This window comes from Scyliorhinus torazame, chromosome 1 (assembly GCF_047496885.1).
Source record: "Scyliorhinus torazame isolate Kashiwa2021f chromosome 1, sScyTor2.1, whole genome shotgun sequence".
Classification (NCBI taxonomy): Eukaryota; Metazoa; Chordata; class Chondrichthyes; order Carcharhiniformes; family Scyliorhinidae; genus Scyliorhinus; species Scyliorhinus torazame.
This window is the reverse complement of record NC_092707.1, coordinates 241,434,499-241,456,877: the sequence shown is the minus strand read 5'-3', so window position 1 is coordinate 241,456,877 and position 22,379 is coordinate 241,434,499. Positions and strand designations below refer to the sequence as shown.

General features: G+C 44.4%; 1 protein-coding gene and 1 long non-coding RNA gene across 12 annotated transcripts in view; one reads left to right on the top strand and one right to left on the bottom strand.

The window, feature by feature from the left end:
• The window catches only part of LOC140419816 (KH domain-containing RNA-binding protein QKI), a 746,610-nt gene extending 726,030 nt beyond the window's left edge, over positions 1–20,580 (bottom strand). For 4 of the 10 annotated variants that reach the window (XR_011946033.1, XR_011946034.1, XM_072503853.1 and 1 more), the window contains exon 1: positions 20,073–20,578. Coding sequence is in view for 7 of the 10 variants with exons in the window: in XM_072503853.1 (XP_072359954.1) it covers positions 20,073–20,214 (142 nt within the window). In the remaining 3 variants the exon portion in view is untranslated. Of the gene's footprint in view, positions 1–16,949; positions 16,971–20,072 lie in introns of those variants that run through there. The other 6 variants (XM_072503876.1, XM_072503885.1, XM_072503893.1 and 3 more) reach the window with 4 other exon arrangements.
• A 285-nt stretch (positions 20,581–20,865) lies between these two features.
• Positions 20,866–21,768, top strand: LOC140419853 (uncharacterized). 2 transcript variants are annotated; one of them, XR_011946045.1, is made up of 3 exons: positions 20,866–20,964; positions 21,140–21,227; positions 21,652–21,768. It is a non-coding gene; the product is annotated as an uncharacterized lncRNA (long non-coding RNA). The 2 variants fall into 2 exon arrangements; XR_011946046.1 differs by having other exon boundaries at positions 20,868–20,960.
• The last annotated feature ends 611 nt before the right edge of the window (positions 21,769–22,379 follow it).

Sequence of the window (22,379 nt, the reverse complement as noted above, 5' to 3'; positions counted from 1 at the left end):
TATTAGCCCCGAAAATACAAAGTCAAAATTTTTATAGTCCCTATAAATTGAGAAACCAAATAATTGCTTTTCTGCTTATTCTTCTCTCCAAATGTGAGCCAGCAAACAGTGACAAGCATATCACATAAGCATTAAAGATCATCATTCCAGTACCCTTAACTATTAGAGTCTGTTTCTAACTGATTAGATGGAAGTCTGCACTCGTTTCTGGTCCTATCTGGCATGAGCTTTCGAGATCTCAACTCAATCTCTAATGGATGCAGGATTATAATATTACTGGCAGAAACTCCCAATCTTCCATATGCATGTCTGAAATGTCAAATTTTCCATACTTTTCATGAGCTATGGCTAAGGCACATTGTTGCAGTTTTACTCTGCAAAAGACTGTGCCATATACATGGGAGTTGTTGCTGCAAATGCCAGAGTTGGAAACCTGATCCATTGTCCTTACTATAGGGAGCATAAAACTTCAACGTTTAATATTAATTCATAAACGGGCCAATCAGAAAACGAACAGAAGCAGATCCTGTCATTCAGTGTGAACATAATTATCTATGCATCAGGATTGTAATTTCGAGGCAATAAGTTGCTCAAAAGGACAACATCCTGAAATACACGACAAATACAGAATGGGGCTGCTGTCCATTAGTGTTTCATTATAACTTGAAATGCAAGTGATTCCTCACATAGCAGTTCCTTAATTCAGTGAGGATCCAAATAAATGTTACAAACTTCTAAACTGTGAAAAGAAATAATTACAAAAAAAGCTACCCATCATCAGCTGCAATTGCTAGTTAACAGGTACAGAATAGGTTGTCTGCCTCCACTTTCCACTCTGAAGAAAGTTACTCTGCATATAACAATGCTTCCAGGATATTCCTCTCAATATCCGGAGGAAACCCACACAGATACAGGGATAATGTGCAAACTCTACAGTCACCTGAAGTCTGAATCAAACCCGGGTCCCTGGGGCTGTGAGGCAGCTGTGCTAATCACTGTACCACCTATATTGTCCAAATTTACAGTACTACTCAATTCAACTGACAGCTCTTCAGTGGAAAGATTGGTTAGCAAAATTAAAGCCTAGGGATTAAAGGTATGGTGGCAGCACAGATACAAAATTGGCTAAGAAACAGAAAGCAGGGTTGAATGGTTGTTTTACAGACTGGAGAGAAGTATACAGTGGTGTTCCACAGGGGCCCTAGAACCACTGATATATTTGATATATCTTAATAAGGGTGAATAAAGCATAATTTCAAAGTTTGCAGAAAAGGTGGAAACATAAGTAAATAATGAGAAGGATATAGGAACAGACTTCAGCAGGATATAGTTTGGTAAAATTTAACTGAAGTGGATTTGTGGCAAAAATAGAGACATCTGGAAGTGTGTGTACACAAGTATTTGAAAGTGGCAGGCCAAATTGAGAAGGTTGTTAAATAAGCATATAGATTTCTTGATCTTATTAATAGAAGAATGGGGTAAAAGGAAAGGAAGATATGCTAACCTTTACAAACACAGTTTATATTTTAGCTTAAGTATCGTGATATTGTGGATGATTCTAAGTACTTAGGAAGAAGTGGAAAAGATTTACTAGAAAGTTCCAGGGGTGCAAGATTTCAGCTCTATGAAAATGTACAGAATGTAGGGTAGAATACACATTAAGAGGAGATTCAATAGGTGTTCAAAATCATCAATGTCTTGATCCAGTAAATAAGGAGAAACCTTTTCCAGTGGCAAAAAGATCAATAATAAGAGGACACAAATTTAAGTGATTAGCCCAAGAACCAGAATTGATGTGAGAAATCGTTTTACACAGCAAGTTGTAATCTAGAATGCACTGCTTGAAAGGTTAAAGAAAATTTATTAGCAACTTAAGAGAATTGGATAAAAACTTGAAGGAAAAAAAAATTGAAGGACTATTGAGGAAAAGCAGGGGAGTGGGATTAACTGAATCACTCCAATCGCCCAAACTGTGCTGCAACATTCTAAGAATTATAATGCCATAGATTCAAAGACATTTTTGTTCCATTGAGTTAGACAGTTGTAAAAAAAAAATGAAATTTGTACTTAGCAGATAATAAGTAAACAATTTATCTGTATGCTGAATGTAAGAAAAATAATCAAATTATTTTTCCTTGTCCCACAACACCCTGCATTGCATGATCATGGCTAATAAAGAGGAGGAACCTTTCATGAGTCAAGGCAAACACTGCACCTAATCCAGCCCCATGAAATGTGAAAAGCAGAATATAGAAACTAACCCTCTAAATTTAACCTCTCTTTGTGGAGAAACACTTCACTTCCATATGATGCCCCCTGTAGCCATGTAAAATGGCTGCGTTCCGATTAATCTGGCCAAAACCCAGTTTAAAACGGCGAACCCGAAAGACTGCTGGGAAAAGCAGCCAAGAAGACACAAGCAGGCAGCTGCAGACAGTTTTGCATATTCGGCTCTGGGAAGGCAGCCCAGATCGATACTCAGGGCTATCAACAGCCCATCAACCCAGGTATTCACAGCTGCATTCAGGACTGTTTGCAGCCAATCTATTCAGACATCCACAGTTAAATCGGCTATCCCCGGGAACAATTGCAACATATTAGCAATTGAATACTGGGCCAGACCTGTCGGCGCCTGCAGTGGCTGAAACAAAGACAGGTGAGCGACCACCCCCCCGATCGAGGAATCGCCTCACCATTGGACACATCGACCCCAGAGATTGGGGACAGAATCCAATCACTTGGGACTCAGGGTCAAGGGCCGCCCCGGGAGGCGGGAAGCCCCTGGGCCCTATAAAAGTGAAGGTCCAAGTTCAGATCTCTCTCTCTCTCCTCTTCGCCTGCTCGAGACCTTCACAAGACCAGCCACCGGCAACTGTAAGTTTGAATCCAACAATCGCTATCCGGTAGAGACACCTAGCCACTGACCTGTAGCAGCCTTTTGAATCCCGCGGGCCAGATTTGATTGGACAAGCCATTCGTTTCCCTGACCTGGTGGGCTCTTCCTAAGTTAAGTATTGGCCAGTAGTGATAGGTTTATTATATAGAAAGTAGTATTAGGGTATTAATATTGCTTGTTGTATATAATAAATGACCATTGTTTTAATCCTTACTAAGCGGTGTGCTGTGTTATTAATCATAACCTGAACTTGAACCACGTGGCGGTATCATAAAGATACCTGGCGACTCATGAGCAAAGGTGACGTAAACAGAGCAAATAGACTACGGTTAAAAAGAGCAACACCCCAAACCCATTAGTGTGACTAAAACAAAGACCTCAATGTGCAGGGAAGTGAACACTAACTCCCATGTAAGTCTTGCACTAAAGGAGACTTCCGGTTGCGGCTATGCGGAGCTAAGTCGCACATTCGGCGGCTCCTGCAAAAACTGACTTTTGGGCTCTTTTCAGGGCACCCAATGGCATTTTGTCCGACGTTCCCCGGTGTGGGAAGGAGATTACAATAGTTCCCTGACAGTATATGGCTTTTACCAGGAGCGGGACGACTAAAAAGGTGGTGGTGGACCCGAAGAAGGTGCGAGGGAAGAAGAACAAAATGGCGGCGGGCGGAGACCAGGCAGCGTGCATGCAATGGGTGCAGGAGCAACAGGAGGTTATCCAGCGCTGCTTCAGAGAGATTAAAGCGGACCTGCTTGAGCCGATGAAGGCTTCTATTGATAAGCTGTTGGAGGCACAGACAGCCCAGGGGGTGGCGATCCGCGAGGCCCGACAAAAGATCTCCGACAACGAGGACGAGATCTTAGGCCTGGCGGTAAAGGTGGAGACGCATGAGGCGCTCCACAAGAAATGGCAGGAGCGGTTCGAGGAGATGGAGAATCGGTCGAGGCGGAAGACTCTGCGGATTCTGGGCCTCCCGGAGGGGCTGGAGGGGCCAGACGTGGGGGCCTATGTGGTCACCATGTTGAACTCACTGATGGGAGCAGGGTCCTTCCAGGGGCCCCTGGGGCTGGAAGGGGCCTATAGAGTGCTGGTGAGGAGGCCCAAGGCTAACGAGCCTCCGCGGGCGGTGCTGGTACGGTTTCATCGGTTCGCTGATCGGGAGTGTGTGCTCAGGTAGGCCAAGGAGGAGAGGAGCAGTAGGTGGGAGAACGCGGAGGTTCGAATATACCAGGACTGGAGTGCGGAGGTGGCGAAGAGGAGGGCCGGGTACAATCGAACGAAGGCGGTGCTACACAGGAAGGTGAAGTTTGGCATGTTGCAGCTGGCCCGACTGTGAGTCACCTACAAGGACTGGCACCATTATTTTGAGTCTCCGGAGGAGGCGTGGACCTTTGTTCAGGCCGAGAAGTTGGACACAGATTGAGGGTCGGGATGGGCGTTTGGGGATTGCGGTTGATGTGCTACTTTTTGAGGGGGGGGTCCTTTTCTCTTTCTGGTCCGGTGAGGGTGGTGAAGGGCGGGTTGGGCACTGTTTTGGTTGGGTTGGTCGGGGGGGCTCTTTGAGGGGGGTAAGCAAATGGAACAGGGGTGGATGGCCGGCGGTGAGATGGGGCCCCGCGGGGGAGGGGGAGGCCCAAGTCGGGGGTGAGGGGACTGGGCCTGTAAAAGGAGCTGCGTCAGAGGTGGCGGGGCCAGGTAGATGGAAAGCGCGGGCTTTTTCCCGCGCTGAAGACTGGAGGGGGTGGGGCCGGGGCAGGGAAGCGAGGGTTGTTTCCCGCGCTTAGGATGGAAAGGGGAGGGGGAGAGCCTGCGGATGGGGAACGGAAGAGGAGGGTGTGTCACACAATGGGAGGAGTCGAAGGAGAGGCGGAAGTGGCCAGGGTCAGCAGACTTGCAGAAGTGCAATGGGGGAGTAAAACAGCTAGGATGGGTCCTAGACGGGGGGGGAGAGAAGAGAGAGAATAGAGTTGCTGCTGCTATGGTCAAGGGGGAGCTGGAGTGAGTGGGGGGTGGTCGAGACAGGGGTCTGCCGCCGTGGGGAACGGGCCAGGCGTGGGGTGCGGGCGCGTGGCTGGCCAAGGAGGGGTTATGGCTAGTCGGCGGGGGAGGGGGGGCGGATAGCCCCTGATCCGGCTGATAACATGAAATGTAAGGGGACTGAACGGGCCGGTCAAGGGGGCCCTCGTGTTCACGCACCTGAAGGGGCTGAAGGCGGATGTGGTTATGCTCCAGGAGACACACGTGTAGGTGACAGACCAGGTAAGATTGAGGAAAGGGTGGGTAGGTCAGGTGTTTCATTCGCGGCTGGATGCCAAAAATCGAGGGGTGGCGATCTTGGTGGGAAAGGTGTCATTCAAGGCAGACAATGGCGGTAGGTACGTAATGGTAAGTGGGAAGCTGCAGAGAGAAAGGGTGGTACTGGTCAATGTGTATGCCCCGAATTGGGACAATGCGGGTTTTATGCGGCGCATGTTGGGTCGGATCCCAGACTTGAAAGTGGGGGGCCTGATAATGGGGGGAGACTTTAACACTGTGCTGGATCCGGCACTGGATCGCTCCAGGTCTAGGACGGGTAGAAAGCCGGCGGCGGGAGTGCTGAGGGGGTTTATGGACCAGATGGGAGGGGTGGACCCTTGGAGATTTGCAAGGCTGGGCGCTAGGGAATTTTCATTCTTCTCACATGTCCATAAGGCTTATTCCGGATCGACTTTTTTATTTTGAGCAGAGCGCTGATAGCGAGAGTAGAGGATACAGAGTACTCGGCGATAGCCATTTCGGATCATGCGCCGCATTGAGTGGACTTAGAGCTGGGGGAGGAGAAGGACCAGCGCCACAACGGAGGTGGGGTTGTTGGCGGACAAGGAGGTGAGTCAGTGGGTCCGAGGAAGTATAGAGAGGTACCTGGAGGCCAACGATAACGGGGAGGTCCGAGTGGGGATGGTATGGGAGGCGCTGAAGGCGGTGGCTAGGGGAGAGCTGATCTCCATTCGGGCCCACAAGGAGAGGAGGGAGCGAGGGGAGAGGGAGAGGCTGGTGGGGGTAGACAGGAGGTTTGCGGAGGTGCCCGAGGAAGGATTGTTGAGGAAGAGGCGCACCCTCCAGGCCGAATTCGACCTGGTGACCACCAGGAAGGCGGAGGTGCAGTGGAGGAAGGCCCAGGGGGCGATTTACGAGTATGGGGAAAAGGCAAGCCGGATGCTGGCGCATCAGCTTCGGAAACGGGACGCAGCTAGGGAGATCGGGGGAGTTAAGGATAGGGGCGGGAGTTTGGTGCTGAGTGGGGTTGGCATCAATGGGGTCTTCAGGGACTTCTATGAGGAATTGTACCAGTCTGAGCCCCCACTGGAGGAGGGAGGGATGGGCCGCTTTCTGGACCAATTGAGGTTTCCGAACGTGGAGGAGGGACTGGTGGCGGGATTGGGGGCCCCGATTGGGCTGGAGGAGCTGACCAAAGGGATAGGAAGCATGCAGGCGGGGAAGGCACCGGGGCCGGACGGTTTCCCGGTCGAATTCTATAAAAAATATATGGACCTGTTGGGCCCGTTGCTAGTTAGGACCTTCAATGAGGCAAGGGAGGGGGGGGCTTTGCCCCCGACGATGTCCCGGGCACTGATCTCCTTGATCCTGAAGCGGGACAAGGATCCCCTGCAATGTGGGTCTTACAGGCCGATTTCGTTGCTAAACGTAGATGCCTAGGTGCTGGCGAAGGTCTTAACCAGGAGGATTGAGGATTGTGTGCCGCAGATCATCCACGAAGACCAGACGGGGTTCGTGAAGGGGAGGCAGTTGAACGCGAATGTGCGGAGGCTTTTGAACGTTGTCCTGATGGGCCGAGGGAGGGGGAGGAGATAGTGGTGGTGATGGACGCTGAGAAAGCCTTCGATAGGGTAGAGTGGGGGTACCTGTGGGAGGTGCTGAAGAGGTTTGGGTTTGGGGAGGGGTTTGTCAAGTGGGTTAGGCTGTTGTATGAGGTCCCGATGGCAAGTGTGGCCACGAACAGGAGGAGGTCCGAGTACTTTCGGTTGCACCGAGGGACGAGGCAGGGGTGTCCCCTGTACCCCCTGCTCTTCGCACTGGCGATTGAACCCCTGGCTATGCCACTGAGGGAGTCAAGGAACTGGAGGGCATTGGTGCGGGGTGGGGAGGAGCATAGGGTGTCGCTCTATGCAGACGATATGCTGCTATATATGGCGGACCCGGTGGGGGGAATGCCGGAGGTAATGAGGATCCTTAGGGAATTCGGGGAGTTCTCGGGGTACAAGCTCAACATGGGGAAGAGCGAGCTGTTCGTGGTTCACCCAGGGGACCAGGAGAGGGGGATTGGCGAGCTCCCACTAAGAAGGGCAGAGAGCAGCTTCAGGTATTTGGGGGTCCAGGTGGCCAGAATCTGGGGGGCCCTGCATAGGCTTAATTTCACAAGGCTGGTGGAGCAAATGGAGGAGGAGTTCAAGAGGTGGGACGCGTTGCCGCTGTCCTTGGCGGGTAGGGAGCAGTCAGTCAAAATGACGGTGCTCCCAAAGTTTTTGTTCCTGTTCCAGTGCCTCCCCGTGTTTATCCCGAAGGCCTTTTTTAGGCGGGTCAACAGTAGTATAATGGGGTTTGTGTGGGCGCGAGGGACTGCGAGGGTGAGAAAGGTGTTCCTGGAGCGGAGTAGAGAACAGATGGAGGGTTTTCGGGGTGGCACAGGGCAGGGATAAAGGTTGGGGGACCTGATTGTGGACGGGAAGTTTGCGAGCCTGGGTGAGCTGGAGAAGAAGTACGGGCTCCCCCCGGGGAACACCTTCAGGTACTTACAGGCAAGGGAGTTTGCCAGGTGGCAGGTGGTGGAATTCCCGCGGCTGCTGCCACACACAGTGCAGGACAGGGTGCTCTCCGGGGGGTGGGTGGGAGTGGGGAAGATCTCGGAAACTTACCAGGTGATGCAGGAGGAGGAGGAGGCCTCGGTGAAAGGTAAGTGGGAGGAGGAGTTGGGAGAGGAGATTGAGGAAGGGACGTGGGCAGATGCCCTAGGGAGGGTGAACACTTCCTCATCGTGCGCGAGGCTCAACCTCATACAGTTTAAGGTGCTACACAGGGCACACACGACCGGGACAAGGCTGAGACGGTTTTTTGGGGGTGAGGACAGGTGTGTTAGGTGCTCAGAGAGCCCAGCAAGTCACACCTATATGTTCTGGGCATGCCCAGCACTGGAAGAATTTTGGAAGGGCATAGCGAGGACGGTGTCGAGGGTGGTAGGATCCAGGGTCAAACTGGGCTGGGGGCTCGCAATATTTGGGGTCGCAGAGGAGCCGGGAGTGCAGGAGGCGAAAGAGGCCGGTATTCTGGCCTTTGCGTCCCTGGTAGCCCGGCGAAGGATTCTTCTTCAGCGGAAGGATGCGAGGCCCCCAAGCATGGAATCCTGGATCAACGATATGGCGGGGTTAAGTTGGAGAGGGTGAAATTCGCCTTGAGGGGGTCGGTACAAGGGTTCTTTAGGCGGTGGCAACCGTTCTTAGACTTCCTGGTAGAACGGTAGACATTTGTCAATGGCAGCAGCAACTCGGGGGGTTACTTTATTTTTGTTATTTACACTGGAGGGTCTGAGGGGGTGTATATACCTGTTGTGTTAAGTCGGGGTGTTAATGTTAATTTATTATTTATGTACAGGGGAGGGGGGTATGGAGGGTTGCTTTTCTGGACTGTGTTTTGTACTTAACCCTGTTGGGTTCCTTTTTCATTTTGTTATTGATATTTTATGAAAACCTTAATAAAAATTATTTTTATTTTAAAAAGTCTTGCACTAAAGGTTCTGTGTACTTTTAGAAAGTTTTATTCACATGATAATGGATTGTTAATAAAACAGTAGATTCTACCAAAATGTGTTCCTTGTGTATTAAGTTGTTTTAAAAGGTTGGAAGCGAGGTGAACTGTACTCCATTATGAAGTAGCTCAATTTGTATTTGACTGTAGAACAGTACATAGGAAATCAAGAAACGTTTCACATGCATACGAGAACTAGTTGCACTCAGTTCCTTAAAAAGTGGACCACTCTACAGGAAGTGCTCAGAATTGGTTTTGTTTTTTGCTCATGACTTGCATGAAACTTTAAAAATTGCAAATTGTTCAGTAATAATCAGTTGCATGTGGTTTTTAAAAGAGTGTGTTGTATTGCATTAAAGAATCTAGATTACTGAAGAGGGGAAGAATTTATTGAAAGGTACATGAGAATTATATACTGTGTTTATTCAGGGGAGTGGGGAGTGACTTGAATATATCCAGGATTACTCATCAGACTTATTTCAGTTTAACTGTCACAAGATGTATCAAGGAATAGATCTTTGCACCATCCCATCAATTTCTGTTATTTTAGGAGATATTTACATGTAACCTACATTTGTGGTGAGTTGATAAATGATTCATTGATTTGCATACATCAACAAAAACAAAAGTAACATTTTAAATCAGAGATATGTGAGTAGAAAGTGTTGTCTTAAGTTTTTTTTTTAAAAGCACAAATATTCAAATTGAGATCCTATAGATGACCAGTGCTACAAATTGCGTTTGAAATATTATTACTTCAATCACAGCATGTATTTAGATTGCATCATTGACATAATAAAAAAATTCCAGCGCACTTCACGGGAACATTATAAAGCAAATGTGACACCAATCAACACAAGGGAAATTGGCTAAATGCTCAGTCAAGGAGTAGGTTTTAAGGAGCATCTTAAAGGAGGAAAGAGCAGTAGAGAAGCAGTGAGGTGCAGGGAGGAAACTCCTGACCTTGGGACCAAGTCAGCTGAAGATACAACCACCAGTGATGAAGCAATTAAATTCAGGATGCTGAAGAGACATCACAGGAGCATTTAATATCTTGGAGGGTTGTGAGATTGGAGGAGCTTAGTGTTGGCAAGGAATTAGGTTATGGAGGGCTTTGGATACAAGGATGAAAATTTTTAAAACCGGGGTGTTGCTTTATTGACCAGGAACCAATTTAGGTCTGCAGTCACGGGAGTGATGAATGAATGAAACTCTGCCAGGATAGGGTCAGCAGGGTTTTGGATAACACCAAAGTTTCCAGCGGTTAAAAGGTGTGAAGCAATCAAGGAGCCAAGTCTAGAAGGTAGCAAATGCATGGGTGAGAGTTTCTGCAACAGATAAGCTGAGGCAGGGACAGAATCGGGCAACTTTACAGAAATTTTAGTGATACCATCGATATGTAATCAGAAGTTCATTGCGGGGTCAAATATAACATGAAGTTTGCATATATTCTGGTTTAGCTTCAGACAATTGCTAGGGAGAGGGAAGGAGTTGGTGACTAGGAACAGATCTTGTAGCGTGGATGGACACATAACTAAGGATTTTAATAGAATGGATGCATGTTGAAGTTTGATTAATTACAGAACACCTATGAATTTTTAAAGAACAATCCAAACATCATATCTGGATCTCAGCAGTATTCCATCTGAAAGTCTTTACATGCAATGCATACAGGTACCTTTCCTAACTACATTAAAAAAAAACATAACCATCTTAGTTCCTTTGAGATTGTTGCCGAAAAACATTCCTACGTCAGGTGTTCAGCCCTAACCAAAATGAAATACTGGGAAGACCGAAAATATTGTTTGCCATCCATTTGCAAACTCCATTCCCTAGTCACCAACTCCATCACTAGCAATCAAATCCCTCCATAGCCTCATTCCTTGTCAACACTAATCTCCTCCAATCCCACAACCCTTTGAGATATTAGTGCTCTTGTAGTGTCTCTTCAGCATCCTGATTTTAATTGCTCCACCATTGGTGGTTGTACCTTCAGCTGCCTTGATCCCAAGGTCAGGAGTTTCACCTTGCAGCTCACTGCTTCTCTATCGATCTTTCCTCCTTTAAAACACTCCTTAAAACCTACCTCCTTGACCCAGCATTTGGCCAATTGTCCTTGTGTCGCTCGGTGTCATGTTTTGCATTATAATGCTCCTGTGAAGTGCCCTGGGATTTTTTTATTACTTTAATAATGCAATCTAAGTCCATGCTGTTATTGAAATAATATTTCAAATGCAGTTTGTAGCACTGGTCATCTTAGGATCTCAATTTAAGTATCTGTGCTTTTCAAAAAAAAAAAAACTTAAGACAACTCAAATATCTCGGATTTAAAATGTTACTTTTGTTTTTGTTGATGTTTGCAAATCAATGAAACATTTATCAACTCACCACAAATGTAGGTTACATGTAAATATCTCATAACATAACGGAGTAATTGATTGGTGTGACAGAGGAGAATGGGAGGGGAGAAAAAGAATTCCCGTCAAAGTGCAATGAAGCCCACATAAGATCAATTCCAATTTACCAGAGAAACATTAATCTCAAAAGGGAAACAAGCTGAGTTGGCACCATACAATAGCATACAACAGCCTGTTAGAATCCATCATAACATTGTGTTGTGAACAGTGTTTAAGCAATTGCATTCATTCTCATATCAGGGTGAATGAACGCAGTCGGTTCTACAGATCACCTTTAGAAAAATTTTAACTTTTACGCATCCTTTTGATCTATATCCCACCACATCCACACCATGTTTGGTTAGATATTATGACAGATTTGATAGCATCATATCATCATCTCCAAAGTACCATAGGCTGCCCTGAGAAAATACATAACAGAATGCAGGTGAAATGCAGTTCAGCCCACCATCATTGTAACACACTTGTCTCATAGCAATGGTTGACTGTGATAAACTTGTCTCATACCAATGGTTGACTGTGATAAAATGGCAAAATTCCAGTCCCTGCAGCGCATTGTCAATTTGAGCTCCATACCTTCTTTAATATGCATCTATCCAATTCATACAATACTGTTTATTATGAAAACAACTAATACACACACACCTGCAGCATATATATGTGAACATTTTCTTGCAGGATATGACAATCACGACCTGGGTGTCAAGGCTACAATTTCCCCAAACTGTAGGAGGCTGGGATCTAAACATTCCTTTGGAAGGCAAACAATTAATTCCACTGGGAAATAGGCACTATAATGCTGTGTTTGCTCTAGATGATTCAGTACATCCTGCAAACTTCTGAACTTTGTGTACCAAAATAGCACAAGTGAGCAACATATGATATAGATTCCTCAGATTTCAACAGTATATTTAACAAATTGCTTGTTTAACTGTATGTTAGTGAAGTGAAATGTTGGTACTGTAAATAAATATAAATACACTAGATATACTGCTTTTGAACAGGCTTCTTTATTTATAGCCATTTTTGCGAACTGGAAAAGGGAAATTGAGCAATTTTTCAGAGGGTGCATTACCCTTTGATGCATAAATCCTCCTTTTAGCAGTGCTCTCGATTCTTTCAACTACAGAGATATTAGGCCTCGACTCAGCGTCTCCCTTTTCAGTTTTGCAAGCTTGGGAAACCAGCAATGCATTGGAGGAGTGAAATAAATGTTACATTGACAATCTTGCCATTTTGTAAAAAAAAAAGGATGTTAAATAAAATCAAAAGTATTTATCCCACATGATGAAATATGAACACAAGTGACCAGTGTAGAACCCCCTCCCATAACGAATAGATTTCAGCTAATTGAATGTTCTATTCAAAGTAAAACAACTGTGTAAGCTCTCCCACCCACCCACTATCTCATTAGGTGCATTTAAATTTTAAGTAAAACAATTGCTGTGGAATTACACTGTGTGAAGCGGCCACAAAGGAGAAAGTACAATTATATTGGAAAGATTTACAAAGAGTACAATTTTGTAACTACTAGTATCAATATGACAGCATAAATTCAATTATGCTACAAGATCTTTGTGAAATTATTATTCCTAAATAACAGCTGTGTGTGAAGGGGTTTATTAGTCCAATAAATATGGCATGTCTGGGCATTGTTCCACAAATAAAAGACAATTTTAAATTTTATTTACTTTGTCCCTTTATTTGTTATATAAATATAACCTGAAGCAAGTTAAGTAAACCTAACCATATAACATCTGAGCATCACAAGAGGGTATGACAAGTATGGGCAGTGATTTGGATAGAATTCTGGAAGTGGAACTCGAGTCCTGATGGGTGGACACTTCAAGAAGTTATTTCTAAAGAACATTATGATTCACTTTAATGCTTTTGTGCCAGAATGGTTGTGTTTTGTAGTTTTATTTTTCATACAATTTAGCCTGAGTTAGCCTGAGTTAATAACAACTGTGCAAAATGCTAGAAGGAGCAGCTGACAAAAGGCAAATTAGTCTTGTGAAAAAGTGTTACAGCACTAATATTGTAAAATTGGTCAAGAGGCCTCAACCTTTTGGAAATGCTACATAGAGACGGGTTTATTGTCCAGCTAATGCACTCAGGGACCCGACTCAAATACTGGTACTCAAGGTAATATTTATACTGTTAACATATATTAATATGTATCTGCACACATTTTCCATGCCTAAGAATTTATCAGTTCTAAGGGGTTTGTTTTTATGCGAAACTATTTTCTCACATTTTCACAAACAAAAAGCAATCTTTTGAATGTTTCACATCTTAAATAGAAAAGGGTAGGAAACAACCCTCGAGTATTGGGTTTCCAGCACATCTCCTATGAAGCTTTCATTGTACCATTGTAGATATTTAGAGTTCTTGAAGCCCATATTAAATCAGAATCACAAAAGTTGTATGCTCAGATGCATTAATTAGGACAATAATTATAATAATTAATAAATATAAAATAAAGATAGAAAAATGCTGGGAGCATATGTGGAGAGAGATAGCTAATGTTTTGAGATTTCAGAGCTTACAATAATTACATCTGTGAAAGAATTATTTGAGAATAATTTTAATAGTTAAGCTCCACAACTAAAAGCAGACATTAGCCTCTAAACTGCTACTGATATTTTGATATTCAAGATCATGGTTTAACACTTGTATAAATGGAGAAAAAGAGATGGTTCCATTTTTTCCTGAAGTTATTCGAGTAGTTGTGAAATGATTGCAAATCGAAGATAACTGATATATCAGCAGTTCAGTTATTCACAGAATACATACATTCAAAGCTACCATAAACATTCTGGACATTAAATAAACCACCTTCATTTGATGTCAGCAAATTCATTGAATCCCTACGGTGCCGAGGCCATTCGGCAATTGCATTTGCTCCAACCCTCCGAAAGAGCACTCTACCTAGGCCGATGCCCCCACTCTATCTCCCGTAACCACACCCAATCTGCTAATCTTTGGCATGGCCAATTCATCTAACCTGCACATCCTTGGACAGTGGGAGGAAACCAGAGCACCCGGAGGAAAACCACACAGACACGGGGAGAATGAGCAAATTCTACACAGTCACACAAGGCCGGAATCAACCCCAGGTTCCTAATGCTGTGAAGCAGTGTTAACCACTGTGCCACTCAAAAACTTGAATGAACTTAAACCAAGAATAACCTACTTTTTCTTCAAAATACAACAAACTCTTAAGGCAGTTGATTAATTAAATTGCTGAATGAAGCAGAGACTGTATAATATTGCAGTCAATTTGGATCTGAGCCAGGCTGCTAGGTTTGCTGTGTTCAGTATACATTAACAAGATGATTACAGTTGCCTGTAAGTAATGAGTTAAGCCAGTCTGCAATGCAGGGATTTTTTCCCCTTTTTATTCAACTATTATTGTTTCTTTATGATTTACTCTGCATCTTTAAAAAGTATAAGCCCAGAATATCTAAGTGTATCATAATACTGCTCCAGATCTCTACCTAACCAATGGTCACTGTATACAAAACAAGTAAAACCAAATCAAATGTATCAAGATTTTAAGCTACAAGCTGCACATCTTACAATTAGTATTTGAATTAGATAGTACAATGATTTTTAATCAGCAATGTATTACCAATTGAGGGTATATTTTTTTCTGCAACTAACTGTGTGTGAAGCATAAACACAGATTATCTTGTTACTCCAGAGGAAAATGTAAAATGACCTTTAAAGGAAGCAATGTCAGTCACACTGAAGAGGCCATTTATAAGGATATACAAAAAAAAAGACAGGAAATGATCCACTAGTTCAATTAACCTGATACACTGCTGTGTTTGACACCACACGGTGCATGTAAACTGAATTAAGCACTCCAGAACTAGATATGTGATGAAGATATCCAAAAATTACATAAATATATCAAATGTGTTTCTACCTGTGTTCACAATATACTTAAAATTGAACTGGGAGGAGAATGCCATGCATCCCTGAAAGTAAACTTTGCTGGTTCTGACAGCAAATCCCAGCAAGGTAATATAAACAATACACTATCAGCTGTGAATTGGTACTTTACTCACCAACCTATAAATACACTATCATAAAGGAGTACCATGTAAACTATATTATCCTTCTCCCTTCCATGCCAATATGGTAAGTAAGGAAACAAAAAAATAGATAACAACAGCAACATACAGCATAGTGTTTTTAACGTAATACTTCCTAGACATTTCACAGGAGCATAGTTAACAAACAATTAAAACTGAGCCAAAGGAGGAAACATTAGGGCAGATGATCAAAAACATGGCCAAAGGTCTTAAGACAGAAGAACGGTGGGGAAGTTGAAAGGTTTAGGGAAAGAATTCCAGAACTTAGGGCCGAGATAAATTGTCGAGATAAATTCACCTGAGGAAGGAGCAGCGCTCCGAAAGCTAGTGACATCGAAACAAACCTGTTGGACTTTAACCTGGTGTTGTAAGACTTCGTACTGAGATAAATAAAGGCATGGCCACTAATGGTGGGGTAAAGGAATGCATAAGCAGGAAAAATTGGAGGATTGCAGAGGTTTCAGCATGTTGTAGGGCCAGAGGGGGTTCACGGGAGGGGAAGGGACAAAACCATGGTGTGATTTGAAAACAAGAGTGAGAATTTTAAGATCAGAAGTGGGTTCCAACGTAGGTCGACCAGCACATGGATGATGGATAAAATACCTAAATTAAGCCCATCTCCAACAGAGCCTACTCACTTCACAGAAGTACTAGAAGTTAATTTTACTGCACAGAATAAGTGATGTATTCAAACAAATTATGTACTAAGCTTTCATGCTGTCACTACTAAAACAAATTGTGGTTACTACTTATAGAAAGATAGCCTGTCACTATCACTTGTTAAATTAAACCCCTCTCAATATACAGCAATGAAGAAATGTTATGGGTGCATGAAAGTAGTTGCTTATTACAGTAACATAAACCCTCCACATCACATAGCATTATTGTAGATAAGTCGGATGTGGAATCTTACAATTCCAGGAAACATACTAAATCTCAAAACGGAAAGCCCCCTTCTCAATATTTGCTGCACTGTGATAAAAGAGCACTTCCTACTGATTGTCCTGTTTTGTTATATGATCTTAATTTACCATAAATTTACTAAAGGTTGGTGCATGCTTTTTTTTAATGTTCAGTGAAGCAAAGGTCACAGAATGCAATCTTAATAACAATTCAACGGTTACAATAAAAACGGGTTATCTAAAAAGATTCCCTTTCTTCAATCCTTCCGACAAAGATGATCAATTTGAAAACATATGCAGTCATATAATTTATAAAATAATATCTCTTAAACAATCCACCAAGAAACGTTTTCTGAGATTGTGGGAAGGAACTCATTTTACCAGTCAATCACTGATGGCTGTCTCAGCAACATTTACCACCAAACTACAATGCTCTCATAGAATTTACAGTGCAGAAGGAGGCCATTCGGCCCATCGAGTCTGCACCGGCTCTTGGAAAGAGCACCCTACCCAAGGTCCACACCTCCACCCTATCCCCATAACCCAGTAACCCCACCTTACACTAAGGGCAATTTTGGACACTATGGGCAATTTAGCATGGCCAATCCACCTAACCCGCACATCTTTGGACTGTGGGAGGAAACCGGAGCACCCGGAGGAAACCCACGCACACACGGGGAGGATGTGCAGACTCCGCACAGACAGTGACCCAAACCGGAATCGAACCTGGGACCCTGGAGCTGTGAAGCATTTGTGCTATCCACAAGGCTACCGTGCTGCCCACAGTCTGTTGTAACTACCGGAAGTACAGATCAGAAAAAAGTTTCCTCACCCTCTGTACATCAAAGAAATGTAAAACATGTGATCAGAATGGCTATTGATTAAAAATTAAAAGTTGCCATAATCCCAGATAGGCTACTTTCCGCTCTGAGGGGGCGAGCTGACTGGTGGTGATTTAACCTGAGGATCACCACAGGGGAGGGGCAAGGTTGAGCGTGTGGGGCCTTCATGAATAACCTCAGCCTGTACTGGAATTGAACCAGCTGTCTAGCCAAGTTAGCTAAACCGACCCCATATCGACAATAGAGCACACTCGAATACAAATGTGTTCCACAAGGTTCAAGAATGCAAGTATAATTCTCTGAATTATGGATACTGGAATTTAGTTTTATTAAACCACACAATTTGTAACAACATTGACTCATTCGTACATTCCCAATTGCCCCTACAAAACAATTATACGAATTGTAATGTACTATCGTGCAAAAGGAAAACCATGCCTTTATATTGTTTATTGATAATATCCTTGTTATTTTGATTCTTTTTCAAATATGTGGATAGAGCAATTTTACATTTCAACATCTAATTTATATTTAGCATCTAACGCGAGCCAATTTTAGTTCCTCCTAATATTTATTTCCAATTAAGACAAATCATTAATCATCGTTTACTATTTAGAGACGTCAAAATATTTTGATTTGTGAATGAAAGCCGAATCTGCAGAGCCAGCGGGTACGAATATAGGATTGGCAACATAACTTGGAGTAAATGGTCATCGTCGAGTGCGAAGCCACCTATCACCGATCAGAATACTATGGAAAGCTGTCTGTCACCTTTGGCATTTATTAAAATCAAGGTTCCTGAAGAAAGGAACAGAAGAAAAGCCTCAATGATTCCTCAAGGAAAGATTTGGCACACCCTAGCGCTCAAACGTGGAACTTTTACTAAATTTGACAGATTTATGAACAGCATCGTTAGTCAATAGCGTGATCCGGTTCCAAGCCGCGGAAAGCTAAAGCAGAAGCAACGATTTACGCCTGCAAGCATTTCCTTCCCACTTTAGTACAGTCTTGCCTTGCTGAAAAGGGGAAATACGATCAAACTCTAACCTCTAGCTGCTTGGGTCATTGCGGAATTAGAAAAAACTGGGGCGCGAGAAAACTCTACAGATCCCAAATGGATGGGGTGTACGTAAATAAAAATGCATTCGCTTGTAAAAAGATTACAGTGAGCATTTGGAAAGCTCACACGCCATTCCTTATGACAGCCGACTGGACAGAGTGAGTGATGACCATTATTCCTAATTAGTTTCGTTACATGTCGCATAGTAACTTTTTTTTGTGATTTGATGGTGCGGACTCGTTGTTTACCAAGGACAATTTGTGCAGATGCCTCCATTTTTTAAAGTTGCCTCTTATCTGTAAAGAGTACCACACCACTCTGGACCACTTCCTCCTCCTATCATCTCTTCTCCCCTCCCCTGTTGGGGTTAAGTCCGGCCGTGTATCGTAATAACGTTGCAGTAAAATGAAATCTGAACCAGCCGCTTGACCAGTCAATGACTGGCCCAATCTCGTTTATGTTTTTTTAAAACTCTCCCTTCTCTATTCTAATTCCGTCTGGTTATCTTTTCGCAAGAATTAATGTAAACTGCTTCACTGAAACTCCATTCACAGTTAAGTTAAATTTCTTAGCTTCCTCTTTAAAACACACAGAAGCCTTACCAATGAAAACATGAAACAACCGCATCAAATCAAGCCGCATGTCATCGTGGGGATAAATCTTTGATCGACCCCCCCCAGTAGAATGAATCTCATTTTCACCTTTAATGCTTATATCTTGCGTTTCTCCCGTCACTTCATTTCCTGTACAAGTTATCTATTGCCTATTCGGCTCCATTTGACATATTTGGCGCAATGCCCATTATTAGTGACCCAGGGCTAAATAGACCCAAAATATGGGTAGTGAAAATATCTCAAAATGCCAGAGGCCTAAAAGTAATCTTGTCTCAATATTTTGCATTTACAGGGACGAAAACATTTAAACTCCGACTTGCTCATGCACGCCGCACACGGGGCGAACATTTAAGATGTTAGTTACACAAGTTACTTAAGCTGCAGAACTGCTGGAAGTTTCTTGGCACTGAACACATTTTCCACGGCAAATGCAGATCAAGGCAACTGACGTTGTTTACTCCCTACTCTTTAAACTACTTCCCCCGTTAATCGGTGCTCATCTTTCCTCACTCCAAATTATCTCCCATTATCTTCCTTATCTGCAAGTCTTTTTCGACTCCTTCACGGGGAGATTCCACCTTTTCTCTGAAATGTGTCCCGGTTGGGGACCACACTCAGCTCAAGCTGTATGTTTCAAGTTCCCCACACCCACCCGTGTCCGTTTGAAACCTCGCCTGGTTTGGAAACAAGGAACCCAAAAGTTGTGGAAATCACTGCGCCTCGCTCTACTTTAAATCACGAAAAGGCACCGCTTGCAAGCCCACCGACTAAAAAAAAATCCATTCGCAGTGCTCCAAACAGGGAACAAACAAGTCGCCTGTACGCAACCTCAACCAAGAATCTCCTAAATTAGCATTGCACAGCGATACCCACATTTTCACCATGACACAAATGTATCAGGAATAGGCGTGTGCAAGTGTCCGCAGCTGGGATTTCACTGCTGCGAGTCCTCCGGGCATCAACACCGCGGGGGCTTTGCAGAGTTCATTATTATTATATAATCCCATTCGTGCAGACATTCTCCCCCCACCTCACCAAAATTACGGGGGGGGGGGGGGCAGACAGAGAGACAGGACACCAAAGCCATGCCATTTTCACCTTTCAAATACCCTGCCTGGAAATGTCAAGAGTCGCCAAACTGTTACCAGATCGTCCTTTCAACGCTGGGCGAAAAATATGGACAAAAAGCAAATGTTTCCCGAGTTTGACCAGTTCCCTGTATTTATCCGGGAGCGATTACCCGGGGGGGGGGGGGGGGAGGGTGGTCCGCGTCTGCTCTCACCCTTCCCTACGAACTAATGCGAACATATCCTTCCAGTGTGTGCAGGATGCACAGGAGGTGCCACTCAGACCTGCACATTGCCTTTAACGTGTTTACATCTGTGTGGAGGAATGTTTCCCCTTCCCCTCCCCGCGCCTCACATTGCCACCGTACATACCTTCGTCCAGTAGCCTCTCCAAATGATTGAAAATGCCGCAGAAGTTGGGCAGGCTACTCATCAGCTTCTTGTCGTTCATCAGTTGCATGAGATAGTCTGGAGTGGGTTTTGGTCGCTCCTTATTTTCCATTTCCCCAACCATATTCCAACAAATAAACCCCCTCCCCAAAAGCACGCACCCGCAAAAAATGCTGAGAAAGTTCTGGCGGAGAGGTCTCGGTCTCTCGTCCTTCTCTTGGTCCCACAGCGCTTTTCCCTTTTCTTGTAGGACTGTCTCTTTTTGTTTGTTTGGTTTTTTTTTTCTCTTGTCCTTTTACTAGGAGCTTCCCCCAGGGGGTTTCTTTCTTTCACTCCTGTGTGTGAATGGTGCTGAGAGTTTTGTCTGTGCTGCGCGAGTGCGATGCCTTCACACGAGCACACAGCAGCTCTCACACTAACGGCTCTTGTGTGGATTTTTTTTCCCCCCCTCTTGGTCCTGCTCGAGCTCATCAACCCTCAAGAGGGAAAAAAAAAATCACCCTCACGTGATCCGCGCTTGCGCGAGCGAGCGAGCGCACCCTCTCCCAACGCCTCCTCCGTGCGTGCGTGCGTGCGTGCGCACCCCGTCCCCTGCGCGCGCGCCTCCTTGGGCAACGCCGCCGATCGGTCCCGGGTGGGAGAGGGGGAAGGGTGGGACACTTACGCGCAGCCGCGTTGCGGGCTGTGTCTGGCAAATCCAGGGAAGGTTGTTACGTGTTTGCGGCGCGAGGGTCCGGCGGCGGGGGGGGGGGGGGGGGGTATTTCGCGCGCGTGCGCGCTGAGTGAATGGGTTGCGAGGCGGGCTTGCAAAGCAAAGCGCCGCATCGCTTAAATATTTGACAAGCCCGAGATGAATCACCCCCCAGAGATGTGGGTTTGTATTCCACTTTCGACTTGCTTTTTTTCGCCTTTGTGTCCTGCACAATCAGCTTATTCATATGCATATAAGCTGGACTGTGTTCGGTGCTAAATACCTACTCCTTTGGTTGGAAGGTAGCGAGGGAGCTTAAATATTCATGATTCATGATTTTTTTCTCTCCCTTATGCAGCTACTGGGTTTGTCCTCTGAATTGATGTTGAAATGTGGAGGAATTGTGTTAATGAATGCATGCCTGCACACGTGGAAACAGAGACCGGGTAAAGAAATAACTCTCTTAAGCTTTGTTTCTTTAAAATCTACCACTCAACCAACTGTTCCCATGGAAAACAGCACAGGAAAATATTGTGTTTTTAGCAATTGCCAGGGGATAGATTTAATTCTAGACTCCATCAGTACGAAATGCAACCTGTGATCTCCGTCGCCCCCTCCCACCCAAAGAGAAACTCTCAGTGAGGCTTGTTGTCTCCCGGTGGTAAACATTTTATTTAACTGGTGTTTTTAAATTTAAAAAGTAATTGAGCACAAAAGTAAAATAGAAATGTTTTGGGCGGTGACCAGTCAAGTGTCCATGTTGTCGTGTTACAATGTCATAAAGTTTGACCATCCCAAATCATTCTGGGAGGGGTTAATGACTGAACTAGGGAAATTATAATCGTTTGTCAATGTGTTTTTTTTTACCAGTTCTCCTTTGACATCCTGGTGCTGATTAAAAGCGATGTCTTTCGAAGTTCAAAGCATGTTTAGAAGCGAGGGACTACAGGAATGGGTTGAATTAAAATTGTGCGTTTTAAATTTGCAGCGAATCGTTTTCTTCCTTTGTTTTAACATAAGTCAGCGACGCGTCACCACACCTTGTATCATCACAATTCCATCTCCACCGTTGTGACATTGATATAGACACAGATGTTTGGAACTTCTTTGTGCAAAGCACCAGTTTGGTTGATGAATTGACATCGTGCTGAGAGGAAAGAAGAGGGCACGTTTGCTTCGGCGTCAGGACGTTGGAATGTTGTCCATTTAGCACTTGAGGGAAAGGTGTTTTCTCTCCCCTCAAGCCATCGGTAAAAATACTTTTGTACCACGACAAAAACAGACACCATGACTGTTCAAGCGGGGACTGACCAGAGTGGATCAAATTCGTAATCATATTTTTACTCATGTATTATTTGACATTCCACATCTGCCCACACTTTCCCACATTCTCTGCCTCTGTCTTATATGGACAATGAGGCTAGCTTTAATTGGGATATATGTGCACTTTAAAAAAAAATTTAGAGTACCCAATTCATTTTTTCCAATTAAGGGGCAATTTAGCGTGTTCAATCCACCTACTTTGCACATCTTTGTGTAGTGGGGGCGAAACCCACGCAAACAAGGGAGAATGTGCAAACTCCACACGTCAGTGACCC